General features: G+C 42.1%; 1 protein-coding gene across 3 annotated transcripts in view; it reads right to left on the reverse strand.

The window, feature by feature from the left end:
- The window catches only part of dab2ipb (DAB2 interacting protein b), a 171,502-nt gene extending 155,731 nt beyond the window's left edge, over nt 1-15,771 (reverse strand). For all 3 annotated transcript variants that reach the window (XM_086186535.1, XM_086186541.1, XM_086186537.1), the window contains exons 1-2: nt 15,681-15,771; nt 3,104-3,225 (exon numbers count right to left, since the gene is read on the reverse strand). In XM_086186535.1, the coding sequence (XP_086042661.1) occupies nt 3,104-3,225; nt 15,681-15,723 (165 nt within the window). In that variant the 5' untranslated portion in view covers nt 15,724-15,771. The remainder of the gene's footprint in view (nt 1-3,103; nt 3,226-15,680) is intronic.
- Between the last annotated feature and the right edge of the window lie 7,492 nt (nt 15,772-23,263).

Raw genomic sequence — 23,263 nt, forward strand, 5'->3', positions numbered from 1 at the left:
AAACCACTTGTCTTCGCTGCTGCAGCAGGCGTGCAGTTATGTAAAAAGTTTGGGAAGTTTAGTAATAAGCGTCTCTGGAACAGCAACTTCTGCGCTAAAGTGACCAAATTTTTGTAACCAAATCTCTTGTTTTATATGATCTCCAAGAATTTTTACATACTATCCCTTCAGCTCCAGATACGACTGACAACCTTCACAATTGGAATAGATAACTGAAAGACTGGGAGTGTGTGCCAGCTGACTGGCTTCAGATTAGGCATCACAACCCCAAGGCACCAAACTCTTAGGAAAACACTCGCAAGAACAAGAGTTTGCAGAACAAACGAACAGAGGCCAGAGAGCTAGATGCCATTTTCCTGTACAGAACCCAACCACCTGCACCAAAAAATGAAAATCAAAGAAAAAAACAGTTCAGTGGATGTCGTGGGAACATGGAAAGCAGACGGAGTTGGAGGTGACTGAATCAAACACCTTCTGGTAACATTACATTCTGAAACCATGGTTAGGCTATGTAGGCTAATGCTAAGAACAGCAGATTCGGTGGTAAAGATCGTAACAACAAAGGCTAACGCCAAATAACCCTCCACGTCATCTCATTGGCTATTGATGGTTGAGTTGGTCATGAGTATACGCTACTGGACAGGAAGTGTACGGTTTTTGAAAGGGATCCGTTCTCCTCACACTATTGACCATTTCGACTGGTCCAAACTACAGCACACCTGTAACACATGAATCCTGTATAGGGCCTTTGAGAATCATCTTCCACCCTTGGGTAGGGTAACGTTCTGAACTAAAAGCTATTGAGCTATCATTTATTTTGTTCTAAATCACTCAGTACTAGGGCGGAACAGTGGTGCAGTGGTCAGCACTGTTGCCTCACAGCAAGAAGGTTTCGGGTTCAAGTCCCGGCTCCAGCACGGGATCTTTCTGTGTGGAGTCTCCATGTTCTCCCTGTTCCTGCTGGGTTCTCTCCGGTACTCCAGCTTCCTCCCACAGTCCAAAGACATCAAGAGGGGACGAGGTTAATCCAGACTCTAAATTGACCGTAGGTGTGAATGTGAGTGTGAATGGTTGTCTGTCTATATGTGTTGGCCCTGTGATGGACTGGTGACCTGTCCAGGGTGAACCTTGCCTCTCGCCGGTAGCCGCTGAGACAGGCTGCAGCCCCCCGCGACCCTTTACAGAAATAAGCGGAAGAAAATGGATGGATGGATGGTCCGTAATGCATTGGGGAGGTAACAATGAAAACCATTCCTATACAATTCAAATACCTCCACTCAGTCTTTTTCAAATTGTTTTTGTCTGTAAAAATAGCATAAAACCTGAATATTATTCTGCATGCAACTCCAGAGTGCTGTGGCACTTAAAACCGAGGGGCAACTTGCTGTGACAGACACACTTGATTGGCTGAACATCGATTACATGAATGCTAACTGATCCTCTTATTAAGGTCACACAACTTCCCCTCAGGAATCAATAAAATATTTCTGATTCAGTATCACCATTAATATTTTCTGCAGGTATATTGGTGCAGTCAAGTATACTATGTTTTTATAATTAAAACCTGGCAGACATCATAAAAAGTCAGTTTGGTGACAAAATAAGTGAAAGTACCTCTGAGGGATGTGCAGGCCTTTAAATATAAGCTCACATAAAGCTGATAATAAAAGAACTTGATACATCACATTGAGCATAGTAATTTAGATTTACCTGCTTACTCCTGATTTGCTCAACGGATAATCTCTCAGAAACTTGCATAATCCAGCGTGACACTAATCAAAACTACAAAAAGGTAAAAAAAAAAAAAAAAAAAAGCCAGATGCAGCGGGATTTGTATCTTCGGCTACTGATGTGTCTGCTGTAGGGTGAAGTTGAATAAAGAATGTTCACAGAGTTAATTCAGGGGCTTTTATTCTCCTATATGCAGAAGAGTGATAACTATTTCCATGGCATTCACTTAAAGTAAGGAACGTGTGACAGTTGTCAGTTCAGCAGGGCTAAGACTTGCTCGGTAGCTTTGGGCCAGTGTAGAGTTCCGTGTGTTCAAATGTTCAATCCAGCTAGCTATTGAAGTTACACTGCACAGTATTTTCATGGAAATGAAAGTCCCTTAAATTCCCCTCCTTGTAAAACACGTTCTTTAGTTCAGCTCATCAAGCCAGGTTTATTTCCCTGGGGTTCACAGTAGTAGTAATAAGTTCGCGTATGTCTGAGGGATGCATACCAGAGAGCATCTGCTGCTACCTCCGGTTAGCCCTCTGCTGGCAGAACCTTAGCGCCACCATTCCAACCTCCGAGAATCCTCCCACTGCTCTAAGTTTTAATAGTATTCTATGCCAAGCTTCAGGCCTGCTGACTTATCACCAGGAGCTCCTACATTGCACATCCTGCGTCAGTTTAATATGCGCTTGGTGAACACAGGGAGCATCTTGATAGCGGAGCAATCAACACCAAAAAATAACTGTATTTCCATTTGTTGCAATAAATGATTCAATCTATGATGAGCAACATTTATAACAAAAGTTTATTTTCCAGTTCGGGAGGTTGTACTCAAAATGACTCAGTCTAGTTAAACGTTTCAGGTATAAACTTGCCATTTGCAAATTTTCCAGAAGCCCACCTTGGTACATGAAACAAACTCAAACTCTTAGCTAGCAACTAACTGCACACCAGTTTTGATGATTTGGATCATGAAATAGGATGGGTCTGTTGGGTTATTTTGATTAGTAGTTATAAAAATATAGAAAAAAATATGACTGTATAAGGAGATTATGTTGTTGTTTACACCCAACATTATTTTTAAGGACACCATTTCTACATTCTGGGCTTAGCATGGCGGTAATGATTAGCTAACAGGCCACATCCTTTTTTCTTTTTTTTTCCTTTTTTCCTACAGCTGAGGATAAAGGGTTCAGCCATACGTCTCTCCTGTGCTGACACAGCGCAATGCAGTGAAACCCTGCAGCCATCAACGAAAGGCAATTAAAACGAAGAAATGATCTGAAAGAATGTGCTGTAAAACAGTGTGTGACGTGCGAGAGAGTCACGCTGACATGGTAACAAAGACTTGACAGACAGCGATAGTACAGTGTGCTCTCACTACCTCCTCTGCATTAAGTAGCAGCATCTGAGAGTCAGAGACCACGCAGGGCTTTGGGTTCCACACGGTTCGCTCTTCGTAGGAGTGGCCACGAGTCATCCAGTATCTTGGTGGACACTGCACATCTGGAGGGGACACGGAGAAGGAGCACAGAATGTATCAGTTGTGAAGGTAGAAAAGAGGTGAATGGGGGGAAAATGAAATGGAAGTCTTCCGTTAGTGAGGATGCTACCTCTGGCATCAAGACAATTAAGACTTATTTGTGTAATGGACCCTCCATTCATGTGAGAATAGAATTGATTTTCAATTTGCTGTTGCCATAATTAGGCATGGAAATGGAGATATAATGACCACCACTTGCTCCCCACATCACCCACTTCCATCACTCTGTAGATGTCAGGTGACCGAAGCATAAACAACTGAGAGACCCATGAATTGGATTCTGCTGCATCTTCAATGATGACATAAATCTTTAAAAAAAAAAGCACTGCACTACACTTTTTCATCCAGGTAAGGCCATCCATCAAAGCCCCCCCCCCCCCCCCCCGAGTTACTGTTCCGAAGTGACTACATCAATCATCGCAGACGCTGGTAAAGGCATTTTATCACAGACTGCTTTGTGGAACAAACCATAATTTGTGTCTTGAGTATGGAATGGAGAAAATATGTATCCAATGGCTAAACACAAATAGAAGAGAGAGCCATAAAAAAAAAGAAAATGGTGAACATGCTCTATTTATATGGAGACAAATATCTTCTTGTGTGCTGTCTTGTTTGTGTGCCAGAAGCTTATGAGTGGGGTATGTGGGTCACAGGGTGCTGTGGTGACGGTACAGTATACTGTATATTAGATTAACACCATGCAAAGGAGCTTCCCAGTGTGGTTTCGTCATAGGAAGTACAAAAATCCTACATTTAACCCTTCCTCCATCTGGCTATGTTCTTTATCTCCCCAGACCTGTCAGCCTCAAGCGAATGCTGCAGTCAGTGCCCTCAGACGGTTCCTCATTTGCTCACCTGTGTTTACACTGGTCCCCTTCCTTCCTCCATATTGTGTGTCTTTTTAGCTCTTTGTTTTTCTGTTTGCACTCGCTCTCTTGTAAGCCTTTATTCATTTATGTCTCATTATTTGTTAATAAATCCCCAAATGCTTCATGTTTGCCCGGAGTCCCTTCTCGCGACGTTCTTTCAAAAGTGGCATTTAAAAACAAAAACAAAAACAAAGAACAACAATCTCCATCCAGATGTGCATATTAGTACAGTTCCAGAAAGAACTGCTCACACAGTTGAAAAGGCATATCACCAGACACATCATGTACAAATGGGGTGGAATTCAGGATCTACCTGTAAATCAGCTAGGATAGTGTAACTCTTATCCTTGGTATATGTATGGATAGGCTGTATCACATCTGGAGTGATGCCGAGGGGCCGCGTGTGTCAAGGGTTGAGTTAGTCAGTCAGGCTGCATGTATTTGTGTCTTTAAGACAGAAGGTGAAGCAAAGTGCAACCATCTAAATTTATGAAGTCTTTCTTTGCTCAGCTTTGAGTATTTACACCATCCAATCCATGAAGTTCTTTCAAGGTGTCTGTAATAACATCTGCTAGAACCACATGGTCAGCGCTTCCCCCGGAAACCTAAAACAGGGTTTCAGTGTGGGCGACAGGCCGAAACACAAAGAAAAAGCTGTGTTTTAAAAAAATACCCGTGGACGAACTAGGTGAGAGAGAACATTTGGATGCAGACTTTATTCGATCACCTATGTTGACCGATTTATTCTGCCAAAGAGGTAATGGGGATCGGCGGCGTTGGTTTGTCCGATAGCTAAAAAGCTGAGTAACAGCCGATTAGCTTCTGGAATGAACCCAGATACAGTGATGTCATATCTCCTTGGCAGAGCTACACTCTCTCCAGCTGCTCTTGAGTTTGCGTAGCATCTATTCCTTTATTGGAAATGTCATTTGGAGAAAGAATACACAGCCATCTTTAGTCACTCACTGTGAATTTTCAATGCTCTGACGTGTGTATTATTCATGCTTTGCACTGGGAAAATCGGTCATGCATATTTTTTTTTTTAATGAAATCTCCGGACATGAGCACGCAAAATACACGTAATACACACGGAGTTTAGACTTGTCACCAGTCTGCCAGTTTAGTCCCTTTGATCATTTTTTTCTCCCGTGACTGTTTCACATTTCAGGTAGCCTCATTACGGCGCCACACGGGACTAAATCACAGTCGCAGGAAACGTTCGCACACGGATGCAGAGTAGAGATACAGCTGCAGGCGGCGTCTGTCTGAGCTTACAGTCAGGCTGTGGACGAGGGCAGGTCAAGCACACAAAGCTTCTTCTGAGGCATGTTTCTAATCCTGGTGTTGACTAAATTATGCAATTTAGAATAACTTCTACAAGCTTTACTCTTTGGGGGGGGGGGTTGAGAAAGAGAGGCAGAGAGGCAAGGAAGGCAGATGAAAGAAGTCTGCCACAGATGCAGTTTTGCTTGGAATGATTGGCTTCATTATTTATCAGTGAAACTGGGTTTTCAACCCGTTGCTCTGAGGCTTTAACCTCTCTTCAGCTACACTACAAATTCACAAAATTTCCACAGCAAGTCTTTGTCAGAACAGACCGCGGTGGCTGGACCGACACAAGGACAACCTGCTAATGAGATACAAATACAGATTTTTTTTTTCTTGGCCTTGCTGAATTATCCATCACACGTATGACGGGCACACATTCTGGGATCAATCAATATTTTGGAGATGAGATGATCATCATTGTAGCCATTTTCCTAACTGGGAATCTCAATGAGGCAAAATTGTTTTTCAACCTTCTGCTCGGCCTCAATCACAACGTGCCGTTGTTTCTAGGAAATATGACGTTCTTAACAAGAAATGGCATTACAACAACCTGTTCACGTACCGCGAATACTCCAAATTTTTGTCATTTATCCGTAAACATCTTGCGCTGGTCTGTTCTGCCCAGATTCAGGACAATTTCTGCTCAGAAATTTGCTTCATAGTGCAGAGGAAAGGCGGCTGTGAAACGAGGACAATGTGTAGTTTCAATACCTCCTCCATCTATCAACATGTGTGAGCTCCAGCCATGTGTGATATTTAAAAGAGCCATATTTTGTAATGACTAGAAAAAGCAAATTATTAGCTTAATTGATATTTTTCCACCTTTCATTCATGCCAAGTTAGCTAGCTAGACTTTTAACAATTTCAGACCCTTTTTACCGAAACCCTGCTCATCATAAAATATGAAATCTCACATAGAACAAAAGTTTACATGGATGTATTCTGAATTCATGTAATTTGAAAATGTCTCGCCGCCTTGAAGAGCCAAAAGATGCATCAATCAATACTGTCATAGCTCACTGTGTTATTCTGACCATTTCCAATTGGAACAGCCATCGATTGGTGATAAGTGGGGTGGCACCACGCCAGCCCGTGCCGCTATCCAGAATCGTGTAAAATACCAGATAGGTATTCCAGAATAAATAATACATGTTCAAACTAAAGCCTTCTAAGATGAATATTTCCTTATTTTGGTTCAAGTTGGTAAGATACTGATGTTCCCCCCCCCCCCCCCTTTCCGTTCTTGAATAAACTGACTCCTTTTTCTCCAAGTAAAAAAAACGAGATGAGTTCACACGTTCGTCCACTCCCTTTGTATTTTTCTCTGAGTGTAGGGCAGTTATGTGATCTCCCCCACACCCAATCTGCCCTAGATTATCGAATCAATTCAAATGAACAGGGGTGGAAAAAGAGATAGAACGTGTCCGTGACCCACACTGTCAAGGATGGCTGTGTTTCACTCTGTGTTTAAAAGATAAGGAGTGTTCATCATCATCAGCGGCTACATCCAACATGGATGACAGAGATGCTCACGTATTCGCGGCCGGTTTAGCGTTGTATCAGTAACTGCACTGGGCAACACCCCAAAATAACCTTACCTTTCACACTGCTGGCAAAGGAATCCCTCCATAAACTATTGAAAACACTAAATTTAAAAAAAGGCCATGATAATATTAATATGCTCAAGTTCTACACTTCCTGTTCTGGAGTCGGGGGAAAAAGATGTGATACAACATAGGTTTAGAGTTCGGCACAGAGGATGTGAGTGCATGTAGGCTGGCTCGCTGATCCACCAAGACGACTGCGGTTGGAGTCTATTCTGAGGAAAAAATTCAAGTTTTAGAGGTCTTAAATTTAACTCTCTTGTTGCTGATATTTTAGGTTTGTTTCGGAGTATGAGAACGTAGAGGTTAATATTGACTTGCCGTCATATAACTGTTTTGGCGCTCGGAACCTCCCACATAATATGGATTCTTCCTCCCAGCTCGCCTAAGTTGACCTTTTGTAGGAGAGGTTTGGAATCTTGTCTCAAGATTCAGTATGGGCTGCAATTGTGTTCAGTCTTCAGCTGAGCACATGCAAAGACATTCAGAGGACCTTCCTCATAGTGATCGCGACTAATTTTAACTTCTCAGCATTTGGTGGACCTTCACAGCAGCCATGTTGTCATGTCAGTGCAGGGTAAACAGGTGTGAATCATGGCATTAATTGTGCATGGTCCTGGAATAGAGTGATGCAGGGAGTTAGTACACCTCGTTACTGTTCTCCCCATCTAAGAGTCAATGGCATTTTTCAGTGGGTTTTTGGTTAAATGCCTGAAATAAGGACAGTGGTAAATGGAAGCCATAAAGCATTTGCTCTCAGAAGAACATTAAAAAGGTGCAGCAGTCTTTGTAGTGAAGCACTTTGTAAAGTGCTGTTCTATGAAATAGAACATGTCAGTAAATACCACACTTGTTTGTTGTCTCTAATCAGGTCTACAAATTTCATCGTGCCAACAGGAGAAGGGCAAAGCAACTCTAATGATGAATCGCGCCTCCATGGCACTTGCTCATCGGGTAATTTAACTCTTGACATTTGCATTTACACTTAAAAGTGATAGAAAAGCTGTTCCTAGGCGGTTTTCTCTGCACAAACCATGCACCTCTCATGAACTTCTCTCAACCACATGGCTGATTTTTTTTTTTTGGCAAAGGTGAAAAATCCACGCATGGCTGGCTTGGTTGAGGGAACCAACGCAGACGCAAACCAGGTTAGCTTACAAGCACCAACGCTAGAGCACTTGATTCTGCGTGCTGGAATGGCTGACACGCCCTCGCTAGTGGGCGTGGTTTTCAGAGAATGGAATGTTGTACTGCAGTGAAAAGGGCGAACTGGAGCGTCCTCTGGACACCCGAAATGGGAGCAGAACCATGATCTATCATATGACCACCGCCTGTGCTTCTCAGCAGGATGAGATCAGAAGAATAGACGCTACGTCCACGATCTACTAGGCCTGAGAGCATTCTGCTTCCTGCCACATTCACTGTTCTCCTGAAATTGAAGCCATCTTATCCCCACTTGATTTTGTTTGTGGTGCGTGACCTAGTGGTAAACAATTGATTGATTTGAGCTTAATTGTGCCTGAAATTGTTTAAAAAAATATATATATCAGAAATGGAAATTTAAAAAAAACGGAACTGAAGTCAGAACAAGACACTCATCATAATAACCCGCTGAAGGAGCGGTTAGGGAGAGATGCATCTATTTAAACGGTAAACCATAAATCTCGGCTGTCTCCACGCCGCCGGCTTCACCAGCATGCTCTGATGCAGCTTTGAGAGATTTAGAGCCCTTGGATTTGTTGTGCTGCTGACAGGAAGCTCGAGCTCGTTTTCTGCTCGTACAAAGCAACACTGAAAAGGCCACAAGGTAAGCCCACGTGCGGAGATGATGATTAAACAAAAAGCTCTCTGAAAATGCCATGAAAATAAATGCCATGAGCTCACCTCGCACCTTTAGTTGTCAAATGCCACAAATCACACCTTAGGGTGCCTTTAGAACCGAGAGAGAAGGGATGCAAAAACACAAATATGAGTTTGACCACCTCACCTTCGTAGGGGTTGAGATGAAATTCCACTCTCAGCAGTCCTGCTAGAAGACGAAGTCATAATTTCATGGAGAAGATTTCATTTTCACTCATGCAAGGGTCTCATTGAACTGAAATCAAATCCTCTCCAACAGCATGAAGCTAGATTGGCATAAGGCCAGAGTCAGAGCAGCCTCATAATGGAGCAGGCTGGAGAAATAAGAACACATCCCTGCCTTCAATACACAGGGCATAAATAAGCTGGAGCACTTTTTTTGTAGCTTCTGGTTGTCAATTAAAATTTAATCCACAGTTGCAGCCCTCAGTCAAGAAAGGAAATGATCAAAGATCAGTGTCCTACATATGAATGTGTTCAAGCCCTCAAGATTCACTGTCTGTACTTGGCAAGCTCATAGAGGACGCAGCTTTGTCCTAGAGACATTTGTGCACATGCAAGCAAAGTAAATCACAAGGTCCTAAATAGTACGACAACAACAAAAAGTCGTACACTGAAATGAGCAAAACATCCCCAATACAACCGTCCAAAAGGCACAATGAGGGAAATGCAGTTACTCTTCAAAATTAGATGTAAATTTAAGGGTTTGAGGCCAAAATGAGTGAAAGTTTTAAAGCTCAGTTTAACAGCAGCTCATGATAAACGCAAAAATGAATCGGGGGGGTTAGCAGCTACGTTCAGATCTCAGTGTACCAACTCCATTGAGGCAAAAATCAAGATATATATTTAGATTTCTTCATCATGAGACACAAAATTGAAGGAAAGCAGTGACTGTCATTGCCATCAAGATATTTGATGACCAGGGCAACCACATTGTAGACCGAATCAACTTTTAAGAATAAATGCAGAATTTGAAGCTTTTACGTCCCAAACCTAACCTGAAATAAAGAAAAAGGGAAGAGAGCACTTTGTGTATAGCTGCTCCAGCACTGGCAAGCTGTTTAAGGCTGTAATCAAGACGTTTGAGATGTTGTTGTGAAATCAATATCAGCCTTTTACCAAGTGACAGGCAAGCACCTCTCATACACGACACACTGAGTCACCCGGTGTGATTTTCTGATGATATCCGAATGGTGGCCGTGTTTGGAGTCCTGTCTGGAACACAGCTTTTCCCCTCCTACTGTGTCCGCTAGCACACCTGTTTCTAATCCAGTTGATTTGCTCATTAGCACACCAACTGATTGTGTGCGTGAGAGAGAGACACACACACACACACACACACATACACGGTGGCAGCTGGTTGTGCCGTGGGACAAATTATGGACCGCTATTGCGACAATGCGGGCAAACGTACCAACAATTAGTTAAAGTTCTTGGGGGAACAGCTGGCCTGTGAAAACAAAATGTGAAAATTGAGTGAGTTTTGTTGGAAAGCAGTACTTTGTCCCTGTGATGACAAAAATGAAAAAAACAAAACAAAACAACAACAAAAGGACCAGGAACAGAAAACTGCATTTCAAATACAAGTCAAGAAAGAGAAAAGACTGAAACACCTCAAACTATGAACACCAAATCAAATGTTATGTCATGTTTTGTTTTGTTTTTTTACATTTGAGAAACTTTAAGTTGTTGAGTGGAGTTTGTGTAGGCAGTGCAACGCTTCACTGTAATGGAGGCCACACACAGGTTGACCCAGACTTCCTACTCCCCCAGAAGCTGGCAGTTGAACACCCTCTGTCTGACCCCTCGTCAGGAGGAAGCTGTTCTTACTCGGTGTCGCACTCACAACCTCGCTGCCGAGGGACTACATGAACAAGAGGATGAAATTTTAAGTCCACTTTCATATCGCAGCTTTGAGAGCTAGCAGTTGCTGTATGCAAGTTAGCTTAAAAAAACAGTCAAAGGTGGGGGATTGCCTGGTTAGCATACCTCCATCTTGCCCACTCAGCTTCCAAAACTTGTTCCTCCTCTGTGTATTCTGCTTAGCCGAGGTTCAGGATCTTCATTTGTCCAAAAGTAATCCTCCTCATCCTCTCTTACAAACACAGTCATGATTAGTGGTTGCAGTCCCTCTTCTCCTTGTCAACAAATATTTTGCTAACTTGACTTTTGAGGTGCTGAGTTAAATAATTGCACCTGAACTAGGTCAAGGTTTTTGTCTGGTTCTAAAATGACTGTCCAGAGCAGAGAGGGGAGGAAACAGACGAGGAGTGAATAACTAATGAGACACAGGTGATCACAGGAAGGAGAAAAAAAAGGAGGGAAAACGGACAAAGACAGGAAATGAAGCAAACACGAGGGAAGAGACTTTCAAAATAAAACAGGAACAAAAACCCTGCCACTAAGGGAAAATGTGAAACAACACAAAAAAAAGTGGATAGGTAAAAGACCAGAACTGAGTTCATAGCAAAAACAAGAATATTAAACTAAAAATCAACAGTAATAAATGTGATCGACGGCCCAAATGCATGCCAAACTGTTTAGGAGAAAAGTGTCTTTGATTACTTTCGACTGACGTCAGCTTTACTGCCCGTCCACCACCACTCATGCCTGAAATTAACTCTTCTTGTCTCGCACTCCGGAGGATGGCATATAAGTGTATGTCCCAAAAATCTGGACTCTTTACTTTTGGTCTGTGTTTTTTTCCTTGATTTTTTCTTTGGGTGACTGAGGTTTGTGTTTCTCAACCAATACTTGTGTTCTGTGCCAGTTCTGCGAATTTGTGGTGGTTTTTTTTTTTTTTTTTTTTTTTTAAGTCTTTTGGCATTAATAAATGATGGATTTTAAATGAGTTTTAAAAAGCAATTTATTTCAAAATGGCTCAAAAGTTTTGATTCGTATAATCCATTCTGTCCATTTTGAACTCCCCCTTGAGGACCGCATTGAAGTGCCCTGGTGCAAGACCCTGTGCTCCCAGTTGCTCCTGATGTGGAGGTTAAGCTGCCTTCTTACCCTCATTCATGTTGTTTCGTGGCACCACAGAAGCTAATTCACTCAGCGTATAATACTTCTACATAATCTTCATTATGAGTTTTGCGCATTTGACAGCTCTGAGGATAGACGGTGTTGTATGCTGGACAGAGCCCTTTTAATGGAAATTTAGGTTTTTGGCTTTATAAATAAAATTGACTTGGTGGTTCCATTAGTCTGGAACTTATCTTGCTCAGAAAATGAAATTGCACATCTGGAACAGAGCAGAAAAGTACAAGTACTCCCCCTGGGATTGTTAAACATTTTGGGTGCTGGTGAGATAAAGGAGGTGTTAATCAGTCACGTGCCCGCGCGCGCGCACACACACACACACACACACACACACACACACACACACACACTAGACTCACATTCATTCTTTTTTTCAGCTTGTATTTTCTTAATTCATAAAAAATTATCAAGTGCATGCTGTTTGTGGTTCATCTGTCATGTTTTTGAGAGAATTTTGCCTAATACATTAAGTTTCAGCGCATGAGAATGTTCAGGTTTTCTTCTTTTTTTTTGTGCTGTTCATGCTTTTGGGAAAATGCTCGATATTTCAGGAAATGTCAGTTGCCAGTTCTTTTCAGTTGGCCCGTGCAGTTTCTCTCTTTGACTAAGGGTTTTGCACATTCAAACTGTTACAGAAAGTGTGCCAAGGCAGTCAGGAAAACTGAATTGTCATCAGGAAGGAAACTAGGGTAGCATGCAGCACAAATGCAAAACTACTAAGAAGCTGAGAGCACATGTTATAGACTGTATTTACATTAAAGAGTTAGCCCCTTTTATGGCTTTTAACTCCCCACAAACCTTCACATTTCTCTCTCTCTCTCTCTCTCTCTCTCTCTCTCTCTCTCTCTCTCTCACTCACACACATTATGTAATCCTGCTCGCCACCTGCCACTGTCACTGCTGTAGGCCGACACAACACACTTGAGCGTAAATAATGTCTTTCTTGTTCACGCTGAGATCGCAGTGCTAATAACGCCCATCTGTCTAAGAAGCTCAAGAAAAAGAAAATAGAGCATCTGCATCTCAGCCAGTTTCCAGCGGTGCTGCGCTGTTGTTCTGCTTACTGATGGAGGGTTGCAGAGGTGATGTGAATCAGCCCAACCTGAAGGGTGTACTGATAATGATTTCACCTGGGAGCTCGCAGAAGACTGGTGGCAGCTGACAGGCGAGGCGTCAGAACAAGGCTGAGGTTTGACATGTCACTAAATCATTCTGGCAGTCTCAACATTATGTTTCACATCCTCCAAATGCCACTGTGCAACTTGAAGTTGGAATTTGATGTACTGCAGAACTCAGAGTCTCTATTAAAACTTCAGCACTTGCTCTATCTAATCTAGTTAGAGTCAGAATGTGAAATGTCAAGGGAAACAACAAGAGGGTTCAGGGTAAGGGAATTGGTTTTGAAGCAAATGTTTGTTTGTTTTTTCCCACCACTGGTGCCATCTATTCATCTCAGTAAGTTTTTTGATTTGTTACAAAGGTTGCAAGATTAAAGCAGTTGAAGGTCCCTTACTGACTGAAAGTTGGCAAATCAAGTTGCGAGAATTGAAAGAGCCTTTTTTTTTTGTATTATGAAAAAAAAAAAACTTTGTTGCATTAATCAGACACACTGTCCAGCAATAAGATCCCAATAGAACTAACCTCGCAACAAATAAAACTCACGGCGGTAATTTGCTCAACATGGGGGAGGACAATAAACTCAATTAAGGAGAAAATGTTCTTCACATATTAACAAGAATTGGTGGAGAAGAGCATTAGAGTGAAATGTGCTGGTTTAAAATTACAAGGACAGAGAAAATGGCACAAAAACCTCACTTATTAGTGTAGAGTCTACATTTAATGAATGTTTCTATAGACATGTCAGAGGTTCCTCTTACAGTCTTGGCAAGAATGAATGAGATAGAAAACCTCTTGAGGATGTTGGGATGGGAATTTCATGACAACAGAAACATATATATATATATATATATATATATTTATATATGTATATACTGTATGCATGTATGTGTGTGTGTGTTTATCTACACAGTACGTGTCAAAACCGCCATCTCTAGTTATGGCCTAAAAAAGTCTCTATGGTCCAGGTTTGCCTTTGTGAGTTACATTTTTTTTCCACCAAATCTCTTTAAATCACATCTTTGCGTGTTTTTTTGATCCCGCTAACAGACGCCATTGATTGATCACATGGCCTCTTTTGAGGAGCCTAAGGGCTCTTTCCCAACTGTAGTCCATGTCAAATTGAAATTGATTCATTTGGCGTGTTTTCTGCTTTATCCACAAATTGGAATGCACCAGGGTATATTTTTTCAAAATGCTGAGGGGTGTGTACGAATAGGCAGGTACAGGAACATTTATACTTGGTCAAACATGTAGCGCTGGAATATGTCAACTCTTCCACCAAGATGAATACATCGGATTCCAGCAGGAGTTCAAGTCAGTCTGAGCTCTGATGTTACTTGTCATTTTGGTTAAATCTGAACACACACTGTGAGCAGGCAACCCATAACCCTTTGTGTTTCTAGGGTCAGGTTCCACCTTCAATCCAATCAAACAGTATACACACACGGGAAACTGATCAATCCCGCTCAGAGGAGGTGGTCTCGAACTGGTTGTTTCGGTCTACATAAGAGTACGATTACTGCTCAGCTCCCCAGCGACCTGCACCAGGCTTTGATTAAAACAGAATAGATTCTGGCAGGTGAACGCCTTAAAAATAATCTTTAATCTATAGAGTTGCTCGTTCTCATTATTCACTGCCCTCCAGTTTCTTATGAGAGCAACTCACACTGAAAAGTCTTTGATTCTGTGCAACAACAGAACAAAACACCGTCCTATTATCAATCTCCCAATTTTTTTACTGCCAGAATCGCAACCTAATCCTAAAGCGCAAGTAAAACATTCTGCTTTGACCCAGCATTCAGTCAATGTAAATCTCAGCAGTAATTATGTTTTGCACCTCAGGGTTAACAATTAAATGGCTTCCAATCAAATAGATTGCGTAACTAATGAAAGATGAGCGTGCAGAGTGTAGTTCCCCAACTCAATACCCAGCAGGATCATCCTCATCACCAAGGACGAGCATCAACCTCCACAGGCCAAACACTGCAAATTTAACAAACCAAGTCACTTGCTTTGATCATTCACATCCTCATTTTATATGCAAACGAAATACAAAAGAACTCACCACTCAGCTGTGACTTGCTAGCCTTTGCTTGCCATGACAATTAAGTATTAAACACACTTTTAAGGTAAACTAATTGAGAAGAAACCATGCCATTGTATCTAGGTCAGAAGAATGCAACATTATCCAGTGCATATGTACTCTCACGGCTGTGTCTTGGGTGCAAAACTGTGATAGTGGCGAGAGCTTCTGTGTACTCCTTCCAGCACTGACATATGGTAAGGTATAACTCATTTACCTCTCCAAAAAAAAACAACAACAAAAAACCCCGTCATGATTGTCACCTCTTAGAGCACAACACATGTGCTCATGAGAATTCAGAAAGGAAAAGACACAAACAGGGAGGAAAAGCCAGATGGAGAGAGAGAGAGAGAGAGAGGGAGAGAGAGAGAGGGAGAAAGAGAGAGAAGCCAGGGAAACAAGAGAGAGAATAAGAATGTGTCAGTTAGCAGTAACATAACAAGATGGATAATGATTCAGGAAAAATGCAGATGAGAGTGATGACAGAGATGCACATATTTTTTTGCACTTACCTGACAGGGAATCAGAAGCCATGCTTTCTTGCTGCTGCTGCATCTTGAATGTTAGTTCCAGAGTGAATGTGTGTGTGTGTGTGTGTGTGTGTGTGTGAGAGAGAGAGAGAGAGAGAGAGAGAGAGAGAGAGAGTCTCCACAAGCTACAGAGACTGAGCAAGCCAGCACGCCTCACTGTGTGTTTTGATGACGGAGTCCACACAGCAGCTGAGGGAGTAAACGTGTGAACAAGAGCCAGGAGAAAGGTACGGGGAGAAGAAAATCTCTTACACCCCGCCAAGTGTCTCCAATCTCATTCTCAATTTCTCTCATTTTTCTCTGAGAGATTTCTATACACAGCACATGTACTGCAGATGGAGATTCATGAGTTCTACGGAGAGATGGGTGGAGCGTGAGAGAGGAGGGATTTGTAGAGGGTAAAGAAGAGGAGGTGCTGAACAGAGAATGAAAGCAATCACTGTCAGCGGAGGCTCACTCACTCAGACACTGAAGCATTACTCTTCCCTCCCCTCCACATAACCTTGCAACAGGAGCACTGAGCCGATTCACTGCTTACATGGAGAGCAGCATCAGTGTGTGGGAGAGATCGCATCTTTAGTTAATTTGTTGTCACATGCAGGCAGATCTCTCCAAAACTATGAATCAAAAACCATTTTTAGTCCACATAAATTGTGTTTTCAGTGGAAATGAAGTGGAATTCTGGGGTTCTTTTACTTGATTAAAACCCTGTATGTATTAAACAACAGCAAGCCTGGTATCTGCATCCAATCTGCAGTGTCGAAGCAAACAATGGCTTGTGTTTGCAAAACAGTGTGTAATTATGCTTGCCTGCTAACATGCATGCCATTATACATGGCTGGTTTCCTCAAAGGAACGCTAAGCACTTTTCCCATGGATTTCAGGGAGCGTTTATATATGCACCCTCAAAACCAACTAATTGGATGCTTGGTGAAAATGACTGGTCATGCAAATGAATTAAGTGTTGCAGAAAGTATTGATTTTTGGTTCTTAAATCTTGCTTATATTACAGGCTTTTTTTTTTACAAGCAAAATCTTGTGTTGAGATATTTTGCATTTCTTGGTTTTCCTTCGCTTTATTCCACGAGTGTGTATTCCCTTTTTTATATTTGTTCTAAATCTGTTTTATAATTTCCTGTTTTATTCTGAAGTGTACTTACCCTTATGTGCCGTTTCCTTTCTTACTTCCTGTCTTTGTTTATTTTCCCACCTTTTCGTGCAATCACCTGTGTCCTGGAGGTTGATAAGTCCTGGTCAGCCACAGATGTTTTCCATTGTCTGTCTTAGTGTGGGATTAATTTTGAGGATATAACTAGTTCTAGTGCACGGTGGAGCACTGCTGCCTCACAGCAAGAAGGTTCCGGGTTCGAGCCTCGGCGCCATCACAGGATCTTTCTGTGTGGAGTCTCCATGTTCTCCCTGTGCCTGCGTGGGTTCTCTCCAGTACTCCAGCTTCCTCCCACAGTCCAAAGACATCATGAGGGGACGAGGTAAATCCAGACTCAAAATTGGCGTGAATGGTTTTCTGTCTATATGTGTTGGCCCTGTGATGGACTGGTGACCCGTCCAGGGTGAGCCCCGCCTCTTGCCCGAAAATTGCTGGGATAGACTCCATCCTCCACGACCCTTAACAGGATAAGTGGAAGAAGATGGATGGAATTCAGATTTTAATCTCTTTCTTGAAGCAACACTTTCAGATGTCAGATAACATACACTCTCAATACACTCACATTAAAAATGTAGATTATCCTAGATGCTGTGTCATCATGTTGCACCTCTGCAGGAAGCAGAAGGAGAACATCTTGATTTATTGATTTATTTAAGTGTATAGACCCCAGCTATTGTTTTTGTTTGCAAACTGCTGAAAATGCAATGTCCCGACTATGTATATTATACAAAGTGTTTGACGTCTTTCTTTTTAGCACGATTAAAAATGTCTGTTTTCTTTTTTAAAAGCAACATAATTTTGTCAAGTTTAGTTTGCCACAGAATTTCAAGGTATAGTTGGTTGCAGTTTGGCGGGCTGAATATGGCGTCACTGCTTTTTGCAGATGATGTGGTCCTGATGACAACGCAGATCTGTGATATGGGGTGAAGACTTCAGCTCTGCTGCTCCTGTGTTGGAAGGAGCCAGTAGAGGTGGTTCAGGCAAATTGTCAGGATGCCATCGGGGCGGCTCCCTAGAATTGTTCCAGTCTCATTCAGCTGGAGGGGGGAACAGACCGAGGACCAGGTTGAGGGATTCTGTCTCCACGCTGGCCGGGGTACACCTCAGGATCCAGGTAGAGCTGGTCAGTGTGGCCAGGGAAAGAGAACTACGACCTCCACCACAAGATTTGAGATAAGCAGTTGAAGATGGATTGATGGATAGACAGCTAGCCATATGCTGTCGCAACACAGTCCCAGTGTCAAAGTCTTTCGCTTTCTACTTGATGTAGTGGAGAGTTTAACACTTCCTGTGATAAAAATGAACTAATTTATAAAATACAAATTCAGGCCCTGGAGGCTTGGCCTGTGGGCGGGTGACGGGACAATAACTAATTGGGTGCTGACCCCAGTGGCACACGCAGATTAATGAAGAGAAGACAGGCGCGAGAGTGTTGGTGTACCCAGACCAGAGTTCCTTCATTACTAAATGCCAGGAACTCTGTGGCCAGTCCCCCTCACCTCATTCAATGGATGAGCCAGTGACCCAGAAAGACAGTGAAGAAAATGATTGTCTGTCAGACTCTTAGAGAAGCCATAGCAGTTTTTACGAGGAGAGCATTTTTGGCAGATGACATTTACTTCCCAGCGATTCTCCCAGGTGGAAGGCTTTAAAAGGCTTTGGATGATGGAGGTGTCCTGGGGGATGTTCTGTCAGAATATTGAAATTATTTTTGCGAGCAGAGCTTTGGAATTGCTTAAGGTGCCATACCCACATCATGATGAGTATGAGGCGGCAGAGGCTGAAACAGAGGCTGTGTCAGTCACGGGCGTGCAATTTCAGATGATTTTGCACTCAAGCACAATTTCATCTCAGCACCCTTAAAAATAATTTGTAAAAGGTCACCAGGGCAACATGGCATGCTTTTAAGTAATGCATAAATCTTAACCAGGGTTCCTGTCCAGGTTTAGTTTTCAGCTGTACATATTTGTTCTTGTCGGGAAGCTTTTATTCCATGTGACATAACAGGTTGTCACCAACTCATCCTCTGTGTTCACTTCAGGAACTTTGGTAAATTCAGTGATAAAACGTATCCTGTTTCCAAGCAAGCTGTGACATTCCTACAACATCATGTGAATGATGACCATAAACAGGTGTAGGCCACTTTGCTTTTTTTGTACACTTCGGCGCATCTAAAACTGCGGTCGAAATAGAAGAAAAAAGACAAATGTTATGCAGAAGGAAAAACAAATGAACCCAAACACACCAAAGTATAGGAAACACTCAAAGCTCAAGTTTACAGTTATTCTTTAAACTGCTTAAAATGGGCTTCTATACAAACCAAACTATTGTCCGAACCGAGCTCTGATGATACACAGGAAAAGTCACCCAGATGTCCAACGCTAATCATGCTAATCCTTTCAGTTCATTAGAAAAAAACAAAACAAATCTGTTGGCTCTCTGTCTTTGCTCTGCTAAAGATAGCCAGATAGCAGTGTGTGTTATCCCCAGTTTATTGAATTTCTCAGCGGGAGCATTATCGGAGCTCAGTCTTAGTTATCATCTTCTCTTCTGCATCCTATGGAGAATTTAATGACACACAGGAAGAAAAAGAGCGAGCCATATGCCTTCATTTACACAAGACGGGTAATATTCTCACGGAGAGATGGTATATGGTATCCCTTTCCTCACCACATTTTAATAGGCTTTGTTGGATGTAGTTTATAGGAGTTTTTTTTTCTTTTTAGCAGCACAGAGAGATTATGATACCGAAGAATAATCCTCCGTGAGGTTAGCAGTGTGTCCCTTGTTGTATCCTTTCTGTAATTTATCTTTAAAGAAGCACAGTGTGTATTGCGAAATACTTTTGCGTGAACGTTGCTGGAAATTTGATGATAATTGTGCCATTTCACAGCAAAGAACTAGTCTGACAGGTTGGTGATATTCCTGCAAACCGTCATCTGTCTTCTTTCATTAAAGTCTGCAAGGAGATGATTTTTAAACTGTATTTGATTCAGATTAAGCTTCTGTTTTCCTAAAAGGAATCCATAAAAAAATATAATATGATAAATTCAGTATAGCAGGACTGTTGTCATACTGGCATGTATTTTATGTTTTGAAACACTACCATCTAGTGGACGTTACATCAAATTGCAGGATATTGACTTCAGAGAATCTGTCACAGGAAGTATACACATTCAGGGCATAAAAAACACGGCAGGAACACAAAGGCTACAAATCCACATGCACATGTTATTATTGTTGTAGATGTTCATGGTGACAGACAAAAGACACCTTTACACACACTGTCAGCAAATGACCTGGATTTGATGGGGGAGAACATTTTGTTGAAGTCATCTAGGTGAAGTTTGATATTTCATTTTGAGCTGGTGAGAACAACAACAACAAAAAAGAGTAAAATGGATCACAACTCGAAACGACCTGCCTGTTTGGGCTCTGTTCTAAGTACTTTCAATAAGTGAAACAATCAGACGCAAGTACTTTCTCTGGCTGCGGTGTAAAAAGCAGTTGTATCAACACCTTCGTAAAAACACTGTGGAATTTGCAGTGAAAAGATCAAAGCAACAAAGTGATCTAAATGTTGCGTGTTCTGTTGTTGGCAGACAAGTGACTGAAGCGTTCGGTCGGAATTTTAAACATGTTGGCTAAGATGTGGCGGCGTTATTCCTGTGGGCTTCACAGGAGTTTATTGGTGGTGCTGATGGTCACTCTCTGTGTTTCAGACTCATAGAGGAGGACTGGTGTGAAAAAATTCTGGCCTTGGTTCGGAGGGACAAAGACCTGGCGTTCCAGATGAGCTGCAGCATGTTAAAGGCAGGTCGTCCTGTGTTGTTGTCGGGCTGGTCTTTGCCGACTGGACTCCCTCGACGTGTGAAGCAGTCTGTCTCTTTGATTTTCTCTCCCTGCAGGTGGACTAGGAGTTCCTGTTCAGCATTCGTTCTCATAGCTTCCGTCGTCTCTTCATTTATCTTAAGATAGTTTTCAATGGGGGGTGGGGGAGCTGCAAAAATACCAATATCTCATCAACATGTGTGCTCAGTACCTCAAAAGTCCATCCTGGATTGTACCTTTCCAGAAGTGCTTGAAGAACATTTACACAAGAATTCAGAACTCTAGCATGTATCACACAGGTGTATATTTAGGACAGAATGTTTCTGGAGAGTGAAAAGAAGCTGTACACTGTGCGGCAGCTTTAAAAAGCTTTCATGAGAAACTGTATTTGCAATCAAACCTTGCCCAACCACTTGTGGCGGCCACAGTGATTTACCAGGATGTGGTCAAAGTGTTCCTGACAGGCTTTTACAGTGTCAAGTGCAAAACTGCCTCTTTGGTGAAAACATGCTGCTCCTATTTGGAGGAGGATAAAAGACAGCACAACACCCCCCCCCCCCCCCCCACACACACACACACACACACAAATGTAAGCATAACTGGACAGGAACCCTGGTTAAGCATAACGTCTCCATCAGCACCCTCAGCCTTAACTAATCCGCTGCATTCTCTATTTTAAGCTAAACCTCCGTGAACACTGCTGCCTCTGTTTCCATCCTTTGTGGTTATACATTAACACAATAATGAACTTGTGACTGTATCAAAGGCCAACTCCATCTCTGGTGACGGAATAAACGAAAACATTCAGGTGCGGCCCTGCCGCCCCAGTGTTTCCACAGTTAACCGCTTTAAGAAACTTGAGTTTATGTTTATATGAGTTTCTGAACATCAGGGACATTATAACTTAAATATCTCTGGTGCTTGTGTGCCAGCTGAGCAGTGAGAGATGTCAAGTAGGGGTCAAATATGATTTTCATGGTGGAGGTCCTGCAGAGAATTTTAATACTGGCTGCTGGCCAGTGCTGCAAGATTGCACCGGAAAAAAAAAAGACAGAATGGTCGGGGGAGGGGCAGGGTCGTGGAAATGGAGGGTACAGATGAAAAAAAAGTGAAACCACCAGCTGTTTATCAAATTACATCATGAAACTAATACAGTTAAAAATACGCTGCTCTTCAAGAAGACTTATGCAGCAAATGCACCTTTGCTTTTTACTGCAGTCCAGCTGATATTAGTGTTTATTACCAGATCTCCTCTGACCGATGAATCTGGAGGAGTTGATTTACATATCTGGCAACTGCTCTGTGGTTACTTTCTGCCTTGACACATGGTAAATAGATGGGGCTTATTTAGATGCAGCTAAAATGCCAACAGAGGAGGGGAGAGCGCAAACACAGCACCCCACGACTTTTGGTTATGACAAGATGGTGTCTCTTCTCTGGAGAGAAAAATCTAACTTTTATCTGGCTGACTCATTTTGAGTTTATGAAACTTTTTTTTTTTTTTAATGATTTGCAAGTTTCAACCAACATACCAGTTAAAAATAAATCTATGAGCACCAAAACTGAAGGAAAAGCCAGGTATTGAGCAGCGGGGGTCTTTGATTGACGTCAATTATCCATATCTGCACTGATAATAAGGAGCTACGTTAATGGGGATTGAAACAGGAGACTTCAAAATTGCTGTCTGTGTAGTATTTACAGTGTGATAACTTCATCCTACCGTGTTGAAGAAATAAAAACAAAAGGAAAAATCTTGATGATAATTTCATCAAAGATCCTGACAAAGACGATGGTTGAATTAACTCTAAAGGCCCATGACCACGTCGTGATCGGAGGGCAAAAACAGTTTTTTTAGTTCCAACTGATCACAAGAGGCCACCTCCAGAAAAAACAAACAAAAAAACACTGCACACGCTCTCGTTATGCAGCTGCTCCAAGCCTTAGTGTAGTTTAAGATTTTTTAGCATTTCAGAAAATGTTTGTTGATTTAGCATGATTGGACAGAATCAGGCCAGCCATCTCCCTGTTTTCTTTGTGCTAAGCTAAGCTAACTGTGTGCTGAGCGTAGCTTTAAACCAAGGGTGTGATGATTGATCTTATCCAGCTGAAGGAGAGATCGCAAATAAGCTCTTCTCCATCACTGCCGTACTCGCCCGTCACGTTTCAAATAAGTGTTGAAATAATATATACTATAACTCTACTTCTGTGACCTGGAATGAGATGACGTGTTCAGACGGACTCTTATTGACAAGGACAGCGTGGTGTCCTGGTACAAACTGTAGCACCCTGAGAAGGCCTGGGCGCTCATGGAGCACAGCTCAGGATTTGTGGACTCTGAGCCAAAAGCTGAGGGAGCTGGGTCGGTATGCTGTCATGACGGACTTTATCCATTGTTGATGCTTGCATGTTCGACGTGTGAATATCAAGCATGTTATTTTGAGTTTCAATGTGGTTGAAAGTTTTAACTCAATTTAATTATCTTCTCCGCTTTGAAAGGATTGCCATGTTTGCACTAGATTGGATTCAGTATTTATCCTCTTATTATTTGGCGCTGTCTGTCACAGAT

The sequence above is a fragment of the Aulostomus chinensis genome, chromosome 19, assembly GCF_037954235.1.
Source record: "Aulostomus chinensis isolate RoL2024-O1b breed Wild chromosome 19, RoL_Achi_v1.0, whole genome shotgun sequence".
Classification (NCBI taxonomy): domain Eukaryota; kingdom Metazoa; phylum Chordata; class Actinopteri; order Syngnathiformes; family Aulostomidae; genus Aulostomus; species Aulostomus chinensis.